This window comes from Leptodactylus fuscus, chromosome 1, assembly GCF_031893055.1.
Source record: "Leptodactylus fuscus isolate aLepFus1 chromosome 1, aLepFus1.hap2, whole genome shotgun sequence".
NCBI classification, from domain to species: domain Eukaryota; kingdom Metazoa; phylum Chordata; class Amphibia; order Anura; family Leptodactylidae; genus Leptodactylus; species Leptodactylus fuscus.
The window spans coordinates 192,695,227-192,716,313 of NC_134265.1; the positions used below are offsets into that span (position 1 = coordinate 192,695,227).

At 43.5% G+C, this 21,087-nt stretch overlaps 1 protein-coding gene across 2 annotated transcripts; it reads right to left on the reverse strand.

Annotated features, from left to right (window-relative positions):
* Window positions 1-1,928: 1,928 nt before the first annotated feature.
* ARMC6 (armadillo repeat containing 6) lies at window positions 1,929-20,986 on the reverse strand. Of its 2 annotated transcripts, none has more exons than XM_075280683.1 (8): window positions 20,941-20,986; window positions 18,798-18,953; window positions 15,985-16,067; window positions 11,013-11,583; window positions 9,279-9,424; window positions 8,517-8,648; window positions 4,517-4,654; window positions 1,929-2,555 (listed from the first exon to the last, which is right to left on the reverse strand). In XM_075280683.1, the coding sequence occupies exons 2-8, from the start codon at window positions 18,916-18,918 to the stop codon at window positions 2,343-2,345; spliced, it is 1,404 nt and encodes a 467-aa protein (XP_075136784.1). In that variant the 5' UTR covers window positions 18,919-18,953; window positions 20,941-20,986; the 3' UTR covers window positions 1,929-2,342. The 2 variants fall into 2 exon arrangements, with proteins under 2 accessions (XP_075136784.1, XP_075136792.1); XM_075280691.1 differs by having other exon boundaries at window positions 20,947-20,971.
* Window positions 20,987-21,087: the final 101 nt, after the last annotated feature.

Here is a 21,087-nt window from a genome sequence, read left to right on the forward strand (position 1 = left end):
GGCAGTATATAACACTGCCTGTGCCCAGATATGGTGAAAGGTCCTCTTTAAAGGATTATCTTATCTTATAACAATAGGCTTGTTGAAAAAGTCATTCCTGATATTTAAGGGGGCTGTCCCTAGGGAGCAGCAAGCATAGGCACTGTTTTCCTAATTACATCCTGGAAAACAGATTTGCATATTTCCCATAATCCCCCAGTGGAACTAAAATGACTTTTGTAAGTCTCTATTCGCCTGTAAAGGTGCTCTCTCTTTAAGGAGTGATATTATCCCCAGCAGCGCCGCACCTCCCATGAGGCGACCGCTTCAGGCGGCGCTATGCCAGGGCCCCAGGGAGGGCGGCATTTTTACTTACCTAAGCCAGTCCAGGACAAGCTGTCCTGGACTGGCTTAGCACTGAGCGGTGGTTTGGGGAGGTCACTGGAGCAGCGCTGCTCCAGCAGCCTCCCCTCACGCTCAGACAGCAGGTCCTCTCCGTGCCTGCTCTCTGCCTGCGAACGGCGCTAAGCACCGCCCCTTCGTTCCGCCACGCCCCCTCCGCCCCTTCCTCCGGGGGGAGGGGGGGCTTTCTGTAGTTCGACTCAGGCGGCGAAAGGGGTAGGTTCACCCCTGATCCCCAGAACCTATTCTTCCAACAGTCACAGAAGTGCCCATGATGCATTTTGGCAATGTTCTTGGCTGACAGACCGCTATCGATAAGCTGGATGATGCGGTTTCTCTTTTCTTGGGAAATCTTCTTCATGGCTGATCCTCGATTTGAACCAGTGACTATTCGCTTGGAAATCAACCAAATAATAAACTGAGATATTAGTAAATGTGAGAACAGGTTGCACTTTGTAGTACACAAGAAAAAGATTTTTCCACCACCAGGAGCAAAATAGTAACAATGCAGTTACATGAAAGTCAAAAGTTCAAACAAAATATTGTTACCCTTTTGCTTGCCAGTGTATAGTAAATTTGCCCCTAATGTGTTGTCTACAGTCTAGATACTAATAGCCAATGCAGGCTTATATAATACTGGAATGTGGAATAAAACCCTTGCAGCATAAAAACTTTTATATTTAAATATGATGAAGTACTGTGTGTGTGTGTGTGTGTGTATATATATATACTCATATATATATTTATATTTCTATCTATAGTACAGAGCCTTCACTTCAGGGCAGATCCTGGGGGATGAGAGGACACTGGCTGGGTCTGTCCTGACACTGTGAGTCTGCTGAGATGGTATTGTGTTTCTTTGGTTGATTCATGTGGCTGGTAGTAAGTTACACGTACTATTAGAATTCATTATTTAGTTAGTGCTCAGACGAGCAGGATTTTGTTTCACACTTTTTTGCCTGAAGTTAAGGTTGTATTTTATTATGCTAATATTTGTGGCTGAAGTGAAGGTTTATTTATTTTGGTGTTTTTCTATATAAACCTCTTTGCTACAGATTTGTGTCCCTGTCTTTGGTTTGGTCCGCACCATTGCTGCTACTGAGCTACCTTCTCCACAATATATGTACACATATGTATGTGTGTGTGTATAAGCTAAAAAGCAACACATCCATGTCCACCTATATAAACAACAAATCATAATGTCAGTACGACCAAAATCCAAGAGGAATACTGAAGGAATGGCTTATATTGAATGCACAAATGTTACAAACCTGATTTTGCCCTGAAAAAGGAGAGATTGCCTTTAGGATAGCACCATGTCAACATTTATAGCGTGTGAGGCTATGTGTTTAGAAGAGCAAAAAGGTTCTCACTAGCGTTCGGCTTTCCATCGTTTGGGTCCGCTTTGGGACTGAAAAGACAAAGAGCCTCTCCGGTTAAAAAAAACTGTTACCTGAGGATACCCATGGACCACAAGACTTTTTTCTCCAACTATTTTAGGCAGAATCTGCGGTGGAACTCCTATGGAGACTCCAATGCCGATGTGAACGTAGCCTACCCAAGCAATACAAGGCATTAATATGCTGGATAAAGCCTGATAAATAAAGGAATTATACATCAGCTAAGGCAGGGAAAACAAAGCATTACTGTAATGATTTCAGAAATTCATTTTCACAGTCAACATTTAACTGGGTTCCTGCATTATTAATGTTGTCTCAAGCAAATACAAAAAAGGCAAGATAAGGCAACTGAGTGAAAACATTCAATGAACCAAAAAAAGAAAAAAAGCAAGGAAACAGTACAATAAATGCATATACTGTATAATATGTAATGCAACGAAAAGGAAATAAATAGGAATTGGTGATAACTTGATTTTTTATAAGGGATACAATGAAGGTATCACATTTTCTCTAGATGTTGACATTGATTTTTTTTTCATATGGGTATAAAGTATATTGGGGTTAGTGCACCAAGCTGCCTTTCTGGCCAGTCCATAGCTCTCGGAGTTCTACTTTACAGCCAAGATCTCTCAGAGCAGCCTTGGCAACATCATCACAGTCCTTGTGAGTGTTTCGTGCTTGAAGAATTAAAGACTCTGCTCCCATTTCCAGGATGGGTTGTGAGAAATCGCGAGTGCGGGACACAAGGTTCCTGATCACCATGCAAGCTTGTTTCTGAAGCAGTCATAAATGAGATAAAACATTAGTAAAACTTCCATCCAATAGAAAACAGGTTCTAAAGTTCTCCCTAGCAGCTCTCTAAGGGGATGTTTACACAGACATTTTTGCAGGCAGATTCCGCCTTAAAAAAAACTGCTCCCAACTTTTCCATTCATTCCAATGGAAGTCAGTATAAGATTTTTTTGCACTGGCTGATTTTTTTCAGAAGGGTCATAACCTGTCTTCAGACAGATTCCGCCTCGCAAAGAACATTGAAATGAATGGGAGGCGGATAAAAGATGCTAGCGTTTTGAAATGAATGGGAACGTCTGGAACTTTCTCCCACTGAGCTGTTGCCAAGAATAATTCCACATACATTTGTATTGTCAATATGCAGTGTGGGTCACTTCAAATAGTAAATTTTATACCACATAGGGATGTGGTGTTTAGTGATATATATTTTTTTTTATTGATAGGGCTGCAATCTTGGTAGTTTATGAAAGCTTATATTCTGGGGCTACGCCCACACTCTGATCATAACTGTGCCTGTTCTGAGTGAATCACAGGATACCACCAGTACCTGACAGACTCTACCAAGTTATATATGGGGATCTATTAGATTCTGGAGTGGTGTCTGTTGCAGTACGCAGCGCTATTTTCTTCCCTTGACGGTCTTTTGAGTCAGTTTCAGCACATCCACCTAATGAGTCCAACACCGATAGACAAGGATGGCTCACGCTAGGTTCACTCTAGCGTTGGGGTTTCCATCACGAGGACTCAAAAGATGGAGACCCTATCCGTTTGAAAACACATTACAAATCGGAGACCCATGGAACCCACAGACTATAATTGGATCCACCAGTTTTCTGCCTGGATTCAGAAAAGTCCTCCTTGCAGGACTTTTCTTTGTGCTGATTTTAAGCGGATTCTGCAGCGAAGTCTCCAAACTCCAACATTGATGTGAATCCAGCCTTAGTTCCATAGCCCAGGTCCTCTGATACTTTGGTACCAATCTGGCTAATGAATACGCCAACCAATAAGCTTCAGTGTAACAGCATTTTACTTATTAGGTGGACATTCTGAGAAAAGAATAAAAACAAACCCCAGGTATGCTGCAACAATACCTAGACATATCTAGGATGATGTGCAGGGGCAGCAGGACATATAAAATGTGCTTATTTCAATAAAGGGATCCTATCATTCAAATGCATTTTTTTCTCACTAACACGTCGGAATAGTCTTAAGAATGGCTATTCTTCTCCTACCTTTCCTTGTCTTCTCCGTTCGCCTGAAATCGCGTTTTTTGTCGGTATGCAAATGAGTTCTCTCGCAGCACTGGGGGCGGGCCCCAATGCTCAAATAGCACTGGGGGTGTCCCCAATGCTGCGAGAGAAGTCTCTCCAGCGCCGCCTCCATCTTCTTCAGCAACGTCCTCTTCACGCGGCGTGGAGAAGACAACAAAAGGTAGGAGAAGAATAGCCTTTCTTAAGGTTATTCCGAGGTGTTAATAATAAAAAAAAATGTGTTTGAATGACAGGATCCCTTTAATTTAAAAGCATTTAAAAGCTTATTAAAGCAATAAGGAAAGCGCCAGCATTTCCACAGTTATAATTGACATGCTGCAATTTTTAAAAATGCTTTTAAACTGGAGATTTTTTTTCTGCAATGTGTGGATGGGATTAGCCAGAATCTCATCCACTTTGCAGGTACTTTAAAACGCAGTGTTAAATGCTGTGGCCAAAATGCTGCGTTTTTGCAATGTGGGGACCCGGGCCTTAATGACAAAATTGGGTAACTAATTAGGAAGAATATATGATAACTTCTTGAACCTGCTTCTTTCTGTCACTTAATTAACAATGGTTATGGTTGGTTGTACTCATACATTCTGCTTTTCTTAGATAATCTTTGTATCTTTGGCCTAGTGACTGTATTCACGTCTAAGCTTATTCATACATAGGTATTGAGTTACATGTTACCTGTACGCTTGCATCCTTCGGATGAGCCTTCATTGCTTGAAGAGCAGCCAAAGCCCCACCTCCTTCCATAATGACTTTACAGTTTTCTGGCTTACGCAAGGCTAACATAGCAAGGGCAGCACAGCCCTGATCACAAATCTAAAATAAGAAAGCACAGATTAGATCTTCAATGTAATTGGTATTAAAGAGGTTGTCCAGGCCAAAAATTGGATTTTTCTCATTGTATTCACTGGGGACACAGCACCATGGATTTAGACCTGGCCACTAGGAGACAGTTACTAGGGAAAAGAAAAGCCGTTGGCTGTGCCTCCAGACTATACCCTGCCACAGGCAGTGTGCATGGATCAGTTTATACCGCAGCAGTAGGAGAGAGACACAAAAGAAGAAAAGGAACACAAAACCAACAATCACCAACATGCCCAGAGCCTGAAAAGGAACCAACACAGTTTGGGCAGGAACAACAGTATAAAGCAAGGGTGGGATCTGTGTCTCCCAGTGAATACAATGAGAAAAGGATTTTACAAATTTTACAAAAATCCTATTTTCTCATTTATTTCACTGGGCACAGCACCATGGAATGTCCTAAAGCAGTCACTATCGGTGGGAATAACATGGCCTTGCGAATCCTTAGCGCTCAGCCGCTTGCAGAAACTTACAACCCAACACGGCATCGGCAGAGGCCACAGAATGGATCTGGAGAAACACTGAAAGTGGATGGAGGCCCAAGTGGGAGACTTACTGACCTGGGAAGCAGAAGCCTGATGCCGAATGGCCCAGGGAGCTATAACAGCTCTAGAGGAGAGAGCCATCACATGGAATTGCTATCCTGAGGATGGTCGAAAACCCACAACGCCTCAAATCTCGGATTCAACAGCCGCACCATTGAATGCAGCTTAGTCAAGGTGGGGTGGAACAGTGGTTCCTGAGACAGAAGGTCGGCCTGCAGAGAAAGTGGCCAAGGAGTGTTCACCAGCAGGAATATGAGACCCATGTACCAGGCCCGGAAGAGCCAAACTGGTGCCACCAGAAAGGCTTGAACCCTCTCGGATTTGAGATTCCTGAAGACCCGAGGGCGAAGAGGAGGAGGAGGCGAAAATTGGAACTCATAAGAGGAACAGCAGCGATGACTCAATGATCCAGAGACCTGGCCATGTAGCTGGGGACCTTGAGGTTCCAGTGGGAGGCGAAAAAGGTAGACATATTGCGTGTCCCAAAGGAAGCACATGTAAAGGAAAATCTGTTGATAAAACGACCCTAGTCCGGAGCGATATTTTCTTGACTCAAGTAGTCTGCCACCCAATGATTCATGCCAGAAAAAAGGTGGACCACCAAAAGAGCCGGAATGTGGCGCTCCACCCAAGGATGAGATCGGGAAGCTTCTAGTATGTCCACATGGCTCCTGGTGCTCCACTGAGGGTTCAAGTAGGCAACCATGGAGGAGGTGTCGTCCTGGACTGTGCCCAAACGTTCTTGTAGAACAAAGGTCCAATGAGACAGAGTTAATAAGATAGCCCTTCGTTCCAGTAGGTTAAACCAGAGGAAGGACTAGGCCTTTGATAGGCCCTGAAGGTCAAGGAACCAAAGACCGCTCCGCAGCCGGGAAGCTGGCAACGGTGGGAATCACCTACCAACAGAGGGCAAGGGAGACTTCCCCAGAGAAATTACTGGGGAGGAGATACATTGAAGAAGCTCTTGGCTAAACCTAGGACGAAAGAGAATCAGGCAGTCGAGGCTAGCCCTAAATTTGCCCCAGCAGGTCAGAATTGTCAAGTGGAGAAGACGTGAAAGTAACGGAGGGAAAGCAACCCCCTAGAAGGCCATCATGCCCAGGACAACCTGTCAAAACAAAGACAACAAGGAAAGTACCTCCGAAGGTGGGACACATCGGACCTCAGGATTCTGGCCCCTGGGTGGAGAATCGTGTCCTGGAGCAAGACCTTTCCTCATTGATGAGCCAACCGAACTGGCGAAGAAGGACCAATGTGATCCACCAGCTGGTCAGATTGTCTGACTTGGCAGGGCTTCACCAGAAGGTAGGCCAAGTATGGAATCACGGCAACACCTCTGGAGTGGAGGATGGCTATGAGAGACAACATCATCTAGGTAAATATAGAGAGGACAGCCCGAAGGGGACAGTGACAACTGGAAAGATCGTAAATCCACCACAAAAAGAAGAAAATACTGACGGCACAGCACGATGATGTAGACAGACGAAGAATTTGCCTGTCTCCAGGGATGCCACCACAGACCGCATAGAATACAGCAGAACATGCAGACATGGATGAACCTGTTGAGCCCCTTCAGGTTCTGGAGGCCAGAAAAGCCCCGGAAAGAAGCAGGCCTAGTTGTGGCCTTGTCTCGCATCAAAATGCGTTTGGGAGGTTCGGTAGGGAAGTCCAGAAGGCCTGGAAAAGGTACCGTGGGACCAGGAAAGGGGGTCTCCACACCAATGTGGGGGGAAACAGGTAAGCGACCAGAAAGACCAAAAAGTGACCCTGAAAAAGGGGCTTATTAACTAAAATTTAAGGCCCAGCTCTGGGGGTCCCAGTGATGCTCCTTAAACAGAACACATGCTTTATTTAGGGAGAGCACTGAGGGGCTGAGGGGGACCTGAGAAGGAAGAGAAGAGGCATTAAAGTGGGCCTGTGGTGGAAGAGGAATACTGAGGTAACTTTCATACATGTCTTCTATTCTTCTCATACTCACCAGACTGGCGTTTTCAGGTGCCGCAAGGTCACCCCCTTGGTAGACTTTGCTCGTGTGAGTGGGGTAATTGGATAATCTGGCCGCCGATGGGGCAAGGGATGAGTGGGGGTTGGGTGACTGGCGAGGTGCTCAGAAGACAGAAACACCTGAGTCAGGTCTTATCTGCCTCCTATGGACACTAGATTTAAACTGATTCATGCACAGTGCCTGTGGCAGGGTATAGCCTGGAGGTGAAGCCAACAGCTTTTATTCCCCTAGTGTCTGTCTCCTAGTGGCCAGATCTATACCTATGGTGTTGTGTTCCCCAGTGAAATAGAAAAGAAAATAAGCTGGGGGAGGTAAGAAAAAAATAAAATCATACTAATCTTTTCCCGATGCTCTGGTGCTTCCCAGTGTAGTCTGGTCCTGCCGGTCCATTGTCATCTTCCAGCAGTAGTCCCTGCTGCACATGACTGCTGAGGCCAATCAGTGGCTTCGGCGGAAGGGATCCAGCAGGTCACAACTGGTGAGCAATTTCACCTCATGAAGTCATCAGAGCAGCATGACCGGACACCAGAGCACCAGGAAAAGGTGAGTATGATTTTTTTTTTTTTGCCTCCCCTGGCCTATTTAAAAAAAATATTTTTTTGCCCGGACAACTTCTTTAAATCCTTGCATGCATTTTTAGGGCACATGTAATTACTGTTTGACTCCCTAAAGTGACAAACAATGGAATATTGCACATGCTCAGTGAAAATAAAGCACTCTAGGAAAACCTAGAGTGAATGTGACTGTCAAATCTAGTGGAGCTCTGCAACTTCAAGTGCACTGTGGCCCCTGCAAAAAAAAAAACAGATCAGAGGGGGTGCTGGAAGTCAGATCCCTATTTTATCTAGCATTGATCTAGAACTGAACAAATATCATAATGGTAAGTCATTAGTATTAAAGTGGTTATGACATGAATAGTATTTATGCTCTATCCATAGGCTGATGGTCCTTTTCCCTGCTGAACATTTAGCCTGACCACAGCCAGGCCAAATGTGGGTGTCACTGGTGGTGGACAGCACTCCTGTGAATTTCAATGGGAGTGCTGAAGTTAGCACTGAGCTATCTCTGGTCCATCCGTTACATAGTATGGTTGAAAAAAAGACCATCAAGTCCAACCAAGGGATGGGAAACGTATACATTTCCATAATCAACAATGCTATTTTGCTCTAAAAGACATCTAATACTATAAAATTGCCTACGTGTGTGGGTGTACTTATCTGAGGACACACTCATACATATTCATCATTAAAATAATATAAAAAAATACCTGGCAATTGGAGAGGTGCCGTGTCATTGCAAGGACAATCAAATCAGTTCCCCCTGAGTTTACAATGGCATCTTTCACATCATCGTTCCCTGCGATTGCTCTGATGGCGCTCAATACCTGTTTTACAAGCTCCTAATGATAACAGATATGAAAGTGATGACTACAGGTAATAAACAGTTTTTGATACTACATGATTTGAAAAAATACAACAGAATTATTTTAGAATCCAAGGAATGCTTTCAGATTCTTAATCCCATAATTGTGTTCCTTATGTTTAGTTAATAGTGCTTCTCAAAGGCTCTGTTGTTCTACTTTAATACTCATAAGGACAATTCTGGGAAAGATCTACAACCTACAGGTGGCCTTTTTAGTGTCATGTTGCTATGACAGGACCATCATCCCTGTGGACAGCATTACACCAGCATTTTTTTCTAGGTCTGTCGCAGTGAAAGTTCATTCAGGGTTGATAAATTGCAGAATGGCAGCAGCTTTACTATTAGCAACATGCCCACTCCGAATTTTTCCCCACAAATCCCTTAAGACAGAGTCAGTGCCCCCCCCCCCATCTACACACATCTGAGTGATAATGGATTGCTAGATATATATCAGTATCTTTAGTGGTATTACGTATATTACAAGATGTAGCACTGAAATATATTTATGTTAAAAAATAGAGAATTCCCTCTATTTAAGCATAAGCTTTAATCACTACTACACAATACTTTAGTTTACTAATAATAGAACCAACAAACAGGTTATTACCTGATGATCGATGCAGTCAGCAAGTAGGGCCAGCATAAAGTTCAGCCCACCCAGGTCAACCACATCTTGGCAGAACTCATTGCGCACACAGATTCGTGCAATTGTAGAACACAGTTCACTTAAGACTAGACTGTTATCTGTGAATCCTAGAAGACAAAATCACATTCTTTTCAGATCATCATTGGCAACATATGTCTTACTAAAGCGAGGGATTAAAATAAAAAGGTTTGTACAGCAAATACAAGTTTTAGTTTTTTAAAAGTCATGCTCACTTCACTGGTCCCCCTCACTCCTATTTTGATTATGCCCAGTCCCCACTTCTTGTTACAGTGACCGTGACTAATAGCAGTAATCACAAGCCATGAAGGTGACGTATTACTGCCAATGACATCATTGCAGCAGCAGGAAGTAGGAACAGGGCAGTGTCAGACCAGGTCAGGTCAGTTTATTTATTTTTGTCTATCATCTTTAAAATTCATAGTTATTCACTGCCGAACCCACTGAACCTGCATTATTAGAGATTTCATAAAGTGATGACATCACTAGGATTGGGGAGACACAGTGATAAATTAGAGCTTCAGCCTCTTTATTCTTAGGTTTGCTGTGGGTCCCAAAGGTCAGATCATGTCCTAGTAATAATCTGTCACGTTATAAGATTAAAAAAAGAAAACTTTAAAAAGGTTGACCCACCATTGGCACGTATTGCCTATTCACAGCATAGGTAATAAGGTGTCTGATCACTGGCGCTTCAACCACTGCAACCTCCAGTGATCACAAGAACAGGAACCCACAAGTTCTCCATTTGAAAGGAACAGTGGTGCACATGCGTGGCCACCACACCATTAGCTTCTATATGACTGCAGGGATGCCAATCTACAGCCTACCCAGAGAATTGAATAAGGCAGTGGTCATGCATGTATACAACTGCTCAATTTACATGGAGCACATTGGATGCTAGCCTCCCTGCTTGGAATTCCCTTAGACATAAGTGGAGAGAGCTCTGCATGCACAGCCATGTTTTTGCTTACTGCAGCTGTAAGATGGGGGTTAAAGACCCAGCTTTGAGATAGATGAAAGGGTCACAGAGGTGGGAGCCATATCTCTTAGGACATTTATAGCATATCCTGTAGAAGATGGGATAGTAAGGAATATAGCAAAAGCCCTTTTAACCACCATAATTAAACAGAGGCCTCAAGATGCCAATGAAGGTTGAAGAACAACATGCAGATTACACACTGTAAAGCTCCTCTTCCCCCCTCCCCCCAAAAAAGAGAGCTTTTCTGATTTTTGAAGTTGCAAAAAATATTTTCAACTCTTTTTTTTGTTATATCTTTTTCTGGATAAATGTGCTAAATAGTGGCTGCCATTCCAGCTTTAACAGAATAAATGCCATAAATGTCTGACAGATGTGCATCTGGTCCCACCTCTGGGACCCACATATATATCTCAAAAACAAGGGACCTCCACTCTTCTTTTGTGGCTACAGTGAATGGAGAGATGACTGCGCATGTGTGGCTATCTTCATTCACTTCTATAGGAGTTCCAAAGATATCTGAGTAGGGAGTGAGTGGATAGAGCCAAGCATGCATGCCATTTCTCCACTCACTGGAACGATGAGACAGAGGTTAGGTGTCCCCCTATCTCGTAATGGGAATGTCTCTTAAGTAAAGAAAAGAGGATTATACCATACAAGTTACAGAACAGTTACCTAATGTATTTAATATAAAGAAATACCTTTTGCAGCCTCTATCAATAGTTTTAAGCCAGCATGCTCCAAAACAATCATCTTGGCATGGTCATGAGCATGTCCAAATGGAACTCTAATGTCATCATCAAAGGTCATGATCCTCAAGGCGGAGCATGCTTCACGCACTACATCTGGATCCGTGCCATGGTTTGATATGGCTTTTGTAAGATGGCGCAAGATCCCTGCTTTAACAAGATCTTGACGATTCTGTTCATGCTTTAGACATACATGGCGAACAAGGCGAATGGCAAATAAAGTCACTTCAGGATCTTTCGAGTAATTCTGTAGTGCATGAATTAACAGCTCTTGTCCTACACCCTCCAGCAAATCAGGTTGCCCATCAGTGAGAGAACACATAGCATAAAGGGCATTTAAAAGAACCTCTCTGTCACCCTCACACTGTTTCCATGCTTCCAGTACCACAGGGTAAGCAGACTTCTGTCCAGCAAGGTACCGATGTCCCATGCCCTGCTTGCACTGATCTCCAAACTGTACAAGAAGCTCAGAGATACTGCTTACAGAAGATGTCTCCACTGCTGCTCTCATGGAATCCAAAGTCTGTAATTAAGAGAAAAAACAGGGTGAAACACCTAAATATTACATAGAGATCAATGTCTGACTTTAGTCAATGAAAAGTGAACACAAAGTTAAAGGCATCCTATCATACAAACACTTTTTTTTCCCTGAGTAACACGTAGGAATAACCTTAAGAAAGGCTATTCTTCTCCTACCTTTTGTTCTCCGCACCGCTGTTCGCCTGAAATGCCGGTTTTCGTCAGTATGCTAATGAGTTCTCTCGCAGCACTAGGGGGCAGGCCCCAGTGCTCAAATAGCACTGGGGGTGTCCCCAATGCTGCGAGAGAACTCTCTCCAGCACCGCCTCCATCTTCGTCAGCAACAGCCTGTTCATCCTCTTCTTCTGGCGCAGGTTTCAGACTTCTAGACCTCGGGCAGAGCAGACTGTGCATGCTCACAGGCCACGAGAAAATGGCCGCTTACAATACTGTGTAAGTGGCCATTTTCTTGTGGCCTGGGGGCTTGCGCAGTCTGCTCTGCCCGAGGCCTAGAAGTCTGAAACCTGCACCAGAAGAAGATGGGTAAAGAGGATGTTGCTGACCAAGATGGAGGCAGCGCTGGAGAGAGTTCTCCCGTAGCATTGGGGACGCCCCCAGTGCTGTTTGAGTGCTGGGGGCCACCCCCAGTGCTGTGAGAGAACTCATTTGCATACCGACAAAAAATGGGATTTCAAGTGAACATCGGCGCGGAGAAGACATCTAAAGGTAGGAGAAGAATAGTCTTTCTTAAGTTTTACATACTGCTGGAAAGCTGACAGTGCACTGAATTCAGCGCACTGTCGGCTTTCCCGATCTGTGCCCGGTGTAAAGCGCTATCGGTCCCGGGACCGTAGCGCTTTAGTGTCAGAAGGGCGTTTCTGGCACTTAGCCAGGGACGCCCTTCTGCCCAGCAGTGCCTATCGCACTGTACTGTGGAGCGGGGAGGAACTCCCCCCTCCCGCTCCTCATAGTACTCGTCTATGGACGAGCTGTGTGAGCAGAGGGAGGGGGCGTTCCTCCCCGCTCCACAGTACAGCGCGATAGGCGCTGCTGGGCAGAAGGGCGTCCCTGGCTAAGTGTCAGAAACGCCCTTCTGACACTAAAGCGCTACGGTCTCGGGACCGTATCTGGTATCTGAAAGCATGTATGATTGTAGCATTTAGAGAATAATAGCTTTCAATTTTTTTTTTTAGAAATGAATAGTACAAGTGAATATCAGAAATTTATTTTACCGTATTTTTCGGACTATAAGACGCACTTTTTTTCCCCAAAATTTTTGGGGAAAAGAAGGGTGCGTCTTATAGTCTGAAGGTGGCGCCTGGCATCCGCTGTAATAGAGAGGCGGAAGCCGGTAAGTGATAGACGCCATTACAGGTGCCGGGGCCTGCGACATCGCTGCGCTCCTCTGCCCCGCATGAAGCCAGCAGCGGCAGGGGCTCCTCCGTGCCCCCGCCGCTGGCTTCATGCAGGGGAGAGGATCGTAGCGATGTCTCAGGCCCCGGCGTCTATCCCTCCCCGGCATCCGCCTCTCTAGTACAGCGGATGCCGGGTCAGTATCAGCGGCCCCTTCTCCCCCGGGGCCGGTCCCGTACCTGTAAAGTTGCAGGCCGGCTCCTGCGCGGCGATATCGCAGGAGCCGACCTGTTCGGGTGACAGCCGGGAGCCTAATGAAGCTCCCGGGCCTGTCGCTGCTATATATTAGTATTGCGGCTGGGTCTATGACCAGCCGCCGTAATACTAATACACAGAATGTCCCATAGACGGCAATACAGTTGTATTGCCGTCTATGGGACTTGCGATCAAGTGACCGCAGGTTCAAGCCCCCCGGGGGGGGGGGGGGGGAATAAAATAGTAAAAAAAAAAAAAAAGCTTTAAAAATATGAAATAAATAAAAGTTCTAAATCACCTCCTCTTTTTTTTTTCAATACAAGGTGATCTAAGCAATAGATATCCCCCAAAATGGTATAACTAAAAAGTACAGCTGGCCCCGCAAAAAAAACGCTCTACGCATCCCCGTACAGCTGCAGGGTCACCTGTCAATGTGGCCTTGCAGCTGTTGCAAAACTACAACTCCCATATATTAAATATTTTACCAGTTTTTGCTTCAAATTTTTTTTCCCTATTTTCCTCCTCTAAAACCTAGGTGCGTCTTATAGTCCGAAAAATACGGTACATTAGGGAAAAATGTTTCTCTCTCTTTTTATCTAGCTCCTTTCCTGCTCTTCCATTCCCTGCTAAAATGGACAATTCACCGTACAGGCCTGTCTTCAGTAAAGAAGTCTATGGAAAGGTGAGGGAAAGGAGGAAGAGGAGTTGAAAAAACCCTGACATCTTCCTGCAGTAAAGAATCCCATCTCACCAGAGCTTTCTTTACATCAATAGAATTTAGTACTGCTAAGGGCTGGTTCACACTAGCGCTCAATCTCCGCTTTCAGTTTCAGTTTTCTTCTGCCGACAGGATATTGAAACCTGGCAGACTGTGTCCGTCCATGAGCGTTTTGTGGTCTCCACGGAGAAACCGTTTTTTTTTAAACCAGACACAAAGTCCTGCATGTCCGACTTTGTGTCCGATTAGAAAAAAAAACAAAAAAAACGGTGTTGCCACAGAGACCACAAAACGCTCACGGGCGGACACTTTGAAGACCCATTCAAATGAATAGGTTTGAAAACTGACTGCCGATTTCCTTCTCCTGTCAAGTTTCTTGGGCAGAAGATGGAAACTGAAAGCGGAGACCAGGCGCAGATGTGAACCCGCCCTAAACTGATAGAGATCTGATAAACACGTACTGTTATTTGTAGCAGCATGTTTCTGTTTGTGAGCTCTAACTGTTCTTCACTGAAGACATATCTGGCGTTATGTTCAGCAGTTTAAAATGGACGGGGGAAAGGAAAAAGAAGTAAAAGTAGAAAAAGAAGCATTTTTCTCTGATAAAATATATTACAAAGTTTGTTATAGTTGCCTTTACTATTCATTTATGAAAAACTTGAAACAGGAATCTAAAGCTACATTCCCCCAGCATGCCTATACACAGGATTTCCTAGAGCAGCCTATATTACAAGTATATTTATGACAAGCCTGAGAGCATTCAATAGGCTCCCGACTGTCATAGAAACAAATCCCCATCGATATGAAAATGGTGGTGCCCAGACAGAGGCTTCAGTTGGGTTAATGCACTGACTGCAGGCGTTGCCACCACTAAGCTTCTGACATCCACCATAATAGTACAACAGATGTCGAGAAAAGGGTTAAAGCCCAGTTGTCCTTGTAAGATAAAGCCTTATGCAGAGGTTCTGAATATAAAGATATATCAAGAAATGAAACAGAACAGAATTTTGGATCATTTTAGATTTCTAATAAAATGGTGGTCAATGGTGAACATTTACACCAAGTTACCTTTGAAGGGGTTTTTCCATGATTATGATAACCTTAGAAAAGGTGATAACTATCAGATCAATTGAGGTTCGACATGAGCCACTTGATTGTGACTGAGCTGCAAATAGGCCAAGTGACCAATGAATGTGATGTCAGAGGCCTGTGAATTGGCGATATCCTGAGCACTACTTTGCTGACCAGTGGAAGTGCTAAGTGTCAGACTCCCACAAATCTAATATGCACGACACATCATAAGGATAGGTCAGCAATATTTAAATTGTCAGAATTTTCTAACAAATTTTGCATAAATCAATACTACAGGCAATTGTAACACATTTTGGAATATTTCTTATCAGAAAAAGAAACCCTTCTTTCTCCTTCTTTGTCTAAACAGACTTTCACTACTGAAATTCTGCTATATTAGTTTTAAGACATATTGTAGATCGCATCACTCAGTTCATGGCTATACAAATCTATGGAGAGGGTAAGAGAATATGTAAGCAGAAGGTGGGAGAGAGAGCAGCAAAAAACCATGTTAAATTGTGATGCTAGAGCTGAACAGGAATCACACCAAAGTACTTAGTTCACATTAGTACAGATCAGTATAAATATATATATATATATATATATATATATATATATATATATATATATCCTGCAAGATCCTGGGGTTGGTTGAGAGAATGCCAGTAGGTAGAGGCGATTTTGCTCCATAACTGTGCAGTATATAAGAATGAGACGCCAACCACGACCTCATATAGAAATAGAAACTACAGAAAAGAGTCTACAGAGGGGGAAACCACTTGAAACTACTGATTATAAACTGTATAATGGCTTGAAATAATGTTATTTTTCATATACTCACCCTGTACTATTGATTTATACAAAGTCTGTTTAAAGGTAAGGTATACTTTATGTCCCAGAACACCCCTTTAACAGGGTTGTGACTGCATACATTGCATTTTTCGAGATTTATTAGACCAATGTAACTTGTGTGTTCTGCATCAGTCTCATCAGTATAAAAAGACATACCAGAAGGATATCGTGGTTCGGAGTAGCCTCACTTTCTTCGCTTTGTATCCGCACAGCCTTGATTATATTTGTCAAGTCAACTCCTAATTAAGCAGAAAGAAGTCCAAATAAAGATTTCTGTGTTGCCTTTCTTATAATAATGTGAAAAATGTCTACTCTCCCAATATATAAATGCACTACATAATATACACATTTAGGAGAATATAAATAGATCCCTCTGTACAGTACATGTATAGAAATCAATATTAAAGGGGTTGCCCAGGATAATCTTTTTAACCCCATATCTAACCTCATATTCTCAAGTCTCTGCTGCACGCGACTACCTGTGACATTCTATGTCTTTTCCTTAAGATGCAGAAGGGCCTCGGTGGGCACGTGTGGCAGGGACTTCTGCCAAGAGACGATGCCAGAGCAGTAGAACCAGACCGCTCTGGGAGACACCGGAACACTAGAACAGGTGCACAGGGTTTTTTTTATTTTTCATCTTACACAGCCTTATATATATATATATATATATATAAAAAAAAAAAAAAAAAAAAACAGTTACCCTGGTTAACCCCTTTAAGGATATCCTAATAGATTAAGGAGTGAAGGTAAGTAGCACATCCTTCTAAAATGAGTAATGAAAAGAATCCCATGAAATAATTTAAAATACAATAATAACAAAAAATACAATCCTATAAGCAATCACTAATAAAATGTCATCTAGGAACCACAGCCTCAAGGTAATACAGAAGGCTCATAAGCAGAGTAAGGGGTTTTTAACATCTAGATTTGTTTAACCGGTGTAAAAACAAATGAAAACATATGTAAGATACTACACTTTTGCGACTGGAAAAACAGAAATGGATCTTTTTTTTCTTTAGTATTGTAAGTACGCAAACAAATCCTCTATTTGTATCTCTTAGACCAGGGGTCTCAAACTCGGCCCCCGAACAATTTTGTGCGGCCCGCACAAGCCTAGGGACGCCAGATCTGAGTTGAATACATTGTGAGATGATTATATCCACTAGCCGCTACGTTCCGGCTAGTGGACATATAGGCGCGATGTGATGACGTCACATCATCACATCGTGCCTATAGGTCTATTAGTGAAACTGCAGAGCACGGCGGGGGAGCGTTGGATGGTGAGTATAAGTGTTTTTTTGTGTGTTAAAGAGGACCTTTCACCATTTTGCCCACAGGCAGTTCTATATACTGCCGGAAAGCTGACAGTGCGCTGAGTTCAGCGCACTGTCGGCTTTCCCAATGTGGGCCCAGTGTGAAGAGCTTACGGTTCAGTACCGTAGCTCTTCTATGGTCAGAAGGGAGTTTCTGACACTCGTGCTGTACTGTGGAGCGGGGCGTTCCTCCCGGCTCTCACAGTACAGCGCGATTGGCTGTGCTGTGAAGAAGGACGTCTCTGACTGAGTGTCAGAAACGCCCTTCTGACCATAGAAGAGCTACGGTACCAGGACCGTAAGCTCTTCACACTGGGCCCACATCGGGAAAGCCGACAGTGCGCTGAACTCAGCACACTGTCAGCTTTCCGGCAGTATATAGAACTGCCTGTGGGCAAAATGGTGAAAGGTCCTCTTTAAACATTGAGGTGGAATGAAGGGGCTCATGACACTGGAGGCAGACGAAGGGAGGGGGGAGAACGGCATGACACTGGGGCAGAAATGGAGGGACATGAATCTGGGGGAAGAGATGGGGGGACATGAATCTGGGGGAAGAGATGGAGGGACATGAATCTGGGGGCAGAGATGGGGGACATGAATCTCGGGGCAGAGATGGAGGGGACATGAATCTGGGGGAAGAGATGGGGGGACATGAATCTGGGGGCAGATGAAGGGTGTATATGTAACTGGGGGAAAGATGGAGGGGGGACATATAGTTTACGGCTGACTGTAGGAGGATTATACAGTGTGGGGGCACATGAAAAATGAATGGGCGGAATCAACAAAAGTGAGTGGAGCTAAATTTGCCGCGGTGCGGCCCGCCAACTGGCTGGGATCTTGCTCTGCGGCCCACATGCTGAGTTGAGTTTGAGACCCCTGTCTTAGACGGATATTCAAAACATAATATGAAGCCCCTTAGCTTATGATATAACAATATTCATTGACACCATCCCTCTATTCAGTTATACAATGGTAAGCATCACCCTGGGCGGGTAAAAACAAGGGCAGCACCAGGATTATGAATACAGTGGATTCATAAGATAAGGCCCCATGCACACAACTGTAGTCATGCAAGCGTCTGTGGAAAACAAAACAGTTGGAACACAGTCCGTATTCATGTGCTGTCCTTGTTTTACATGGACCCTATCAATACAATAGACGAGACCGAGCTGCAAAAAATAACATGGACAGGACCAGCTCCATATTTTTTTTTTATAATTGCTTTTTAATAATATTTTTCACAATTTTCAGGGAAACAATACAACATACTAAACACACTATCAATATAAAGGATATGCACCACATTTTCAGACTCAGTCTTATGGACCCTTCCCAGATTCATAAAAAAAAAAAAAAAATATGCACGGGGGCCATAAGTATGAATGGGTATAAATTTAATAACAATAATAATAATAGCTCACAGACAAAATATACGATTGTGTACGGTCTAACTATACATAATTTTAGTATAATTTTAGGAACATAGAATTCCAGACTACATATTTTGAATTTTGCCCGCAAATCCATAATTAAAGTAGGACATTCAGGTGACACCGCAGGTTGGATGTAAAAACACAAATTTAGCGTTTAACAGTTTTTCATCTTTTACTAAATCTTCTTTTTCATAATCACTATGGTAAATAAATACGGTACCTTGCGACTCAAACTGTTGAATTGCTTCATTTAAAGCTTCTTCAGGTTCCATATCAAACTCTGCAATATTTTCTTGTACGACAGCATCAAAGGTCTCCTGTGATATCCACTTGCAGGCCATTTTCAGAATTCTTATTGAGCTTATCACTTTCTTAGCTGAAACATGGAAAAGATGGTGTTAGTCATGATCATCAGCTCAATTTGCATTTTTCCTACATCAGATCTGCTACTTTCCAAAAACTGTTTGACACATACAAACACACAAAATGACAGGGGTCATCTACAGCCTTTACCAGTGGGCCCCAACATCCAATGGAAACAGTATAGCTAAATGAGCTGTCGCTCAAATTTCCCTCCATATTCCTCCATGGGGTCGAGAAGCAGAACACTTAGGCTTAAGGGCCCACATTGCGGAAACGCAGCTTTTTTTGTTGCAGATTTTGCTGCATTTTTTTGAGCCAAAAATGGCTACAATAGGAATGGGAAATATCTAAACTTCTCCCTTCTGCTGAATCCACTGTTGGCTTTGACTCAAAAAACCGCAACAAAAAAAAGCTGCCTCTCTGCATCGAGGGACCTTAGCCTAAAAAGGGTATTCCCATCTCCTTGTTTCAGCAGCTTTGCCTGCTGTCTCTTATTCTCACTTCCTGTATTTCCACACCCTCCAAGCTTGCTGAACCTCTTTTGATGCATCCCATAATTTTATTTGCCTTGGCGGAAGCTGCCTGGCACTGGTCACTAAAGGTGAGCTTGCTGTCCACCAAAATCACCAAGTCTTTTCCAGTGGCAGTCTTACTAAGTAATTTACTATTAAATACATAATCATACATTTTATTCTATCAACCAAAATGCATAACCTTACATTTGTCTACATTAACCCTTGAGTACTATCCTGGTGTCTATCATAATGATATGTGTATGGTAGCGGTGTATGATACCATGATAGTACTTACAGGTTAAAGGGAGTCTATCAGTGGCTATATAGTTTTTTCAATAAGCATATCTTTACATAGCCTTTAGAAAGGCCGTTACAGGCATACTTGTCTTTTCTTGATCCTCGTAGCAGTTTTTTAATTAACCCAGTTGCCTTCATATATAAATTATGGGCGTTATCTCTGTGCCCAGAGCACCCTGGCGTCATCAGCCGCCTCCGTTTCTCACCACCCCCTCCTTCTACCCCTCTTCACTGCTTCCAGAGCAGCTAGTCCCGTACAGTGCGATTAAAATCTCGTACAGGGTATGTGTGAGATTTTAATCGCACTGTACGGAATTAGCTGTTCTGGAAGCAGTGAAGAGGGGTAGAAGGAGGGATGGGATCATGTTTCAAGAAGGGGGCGGTGAGAAACAGAGGCGGCTGATGACGCCGGGGTGCTCGGGGCACAGGGATAATGCCCCCAGAAGATTAATTTGCATATGAAGAAAACTTGGTTAATTCAAAAACGGCCGCAAGGATCAAGAAAAGACAGCTATGCCTGGAATGGCCTTTCTAATGGCTATTTAAAGATATGCTTCATTATAAAAAAAAAACCTTCTAGCCAATGATAGACTTTCTTTAAACTTCACTTGCCAAGTCTCTATCTTCCTTAGATCCCCCTATAATATTCTACTATCCTCCTCAGTTATTATTATTTTGCAGAGTTTAGTATCATTAGCAAGTCATTACTACAGTGGCGGCCAAAAAAACCGCACCATTTCACAAAATGTAATGCTTGTAGCGAAAAGGTTTTCTTGTCTTTTTCTATCCTCTTCTCTCCTGTATGACGAGTATTTGGCAATTTTGTACATTTGCCAGTCGATTTTGTAGTAGGAGGTATACATATCATTTGTAGGGACTCAATGTATACGCATCCACTGGCGGTGCATTTTTTTGGCCGCCACTGTAGATGTCACGCACTAGTGATCCAGAAACATCCCTGTCCTCATGATCTCTACTGTATGTCACATAGCAGGTGTAAAAGTCTCCAGGATAACTGGCACATCCAACTGTCCATTCAGTATGGTACACTGCACTGCAATGTCTCATTCATTCATTCAGCCTGTACACCGGACCAGCTACGGCCCGGTTAATGGGGGTATGACATGCAGTCATTATATGAAAGGATTATGGTTAGCTCTTACAGAAGCAGAAACGATTCCTACATACAATTACCGCACTCTATGAGACAGCAGCTTCTTATACAGACGCCAGGGTTCAGGCATAACAGCAACCATCGGCCGGAAGTGACGTCATCGCCACGAACATTAAGCCACTCGTACTAAAGGTTAAAATAGATGCTAATTTTTCTGAGAC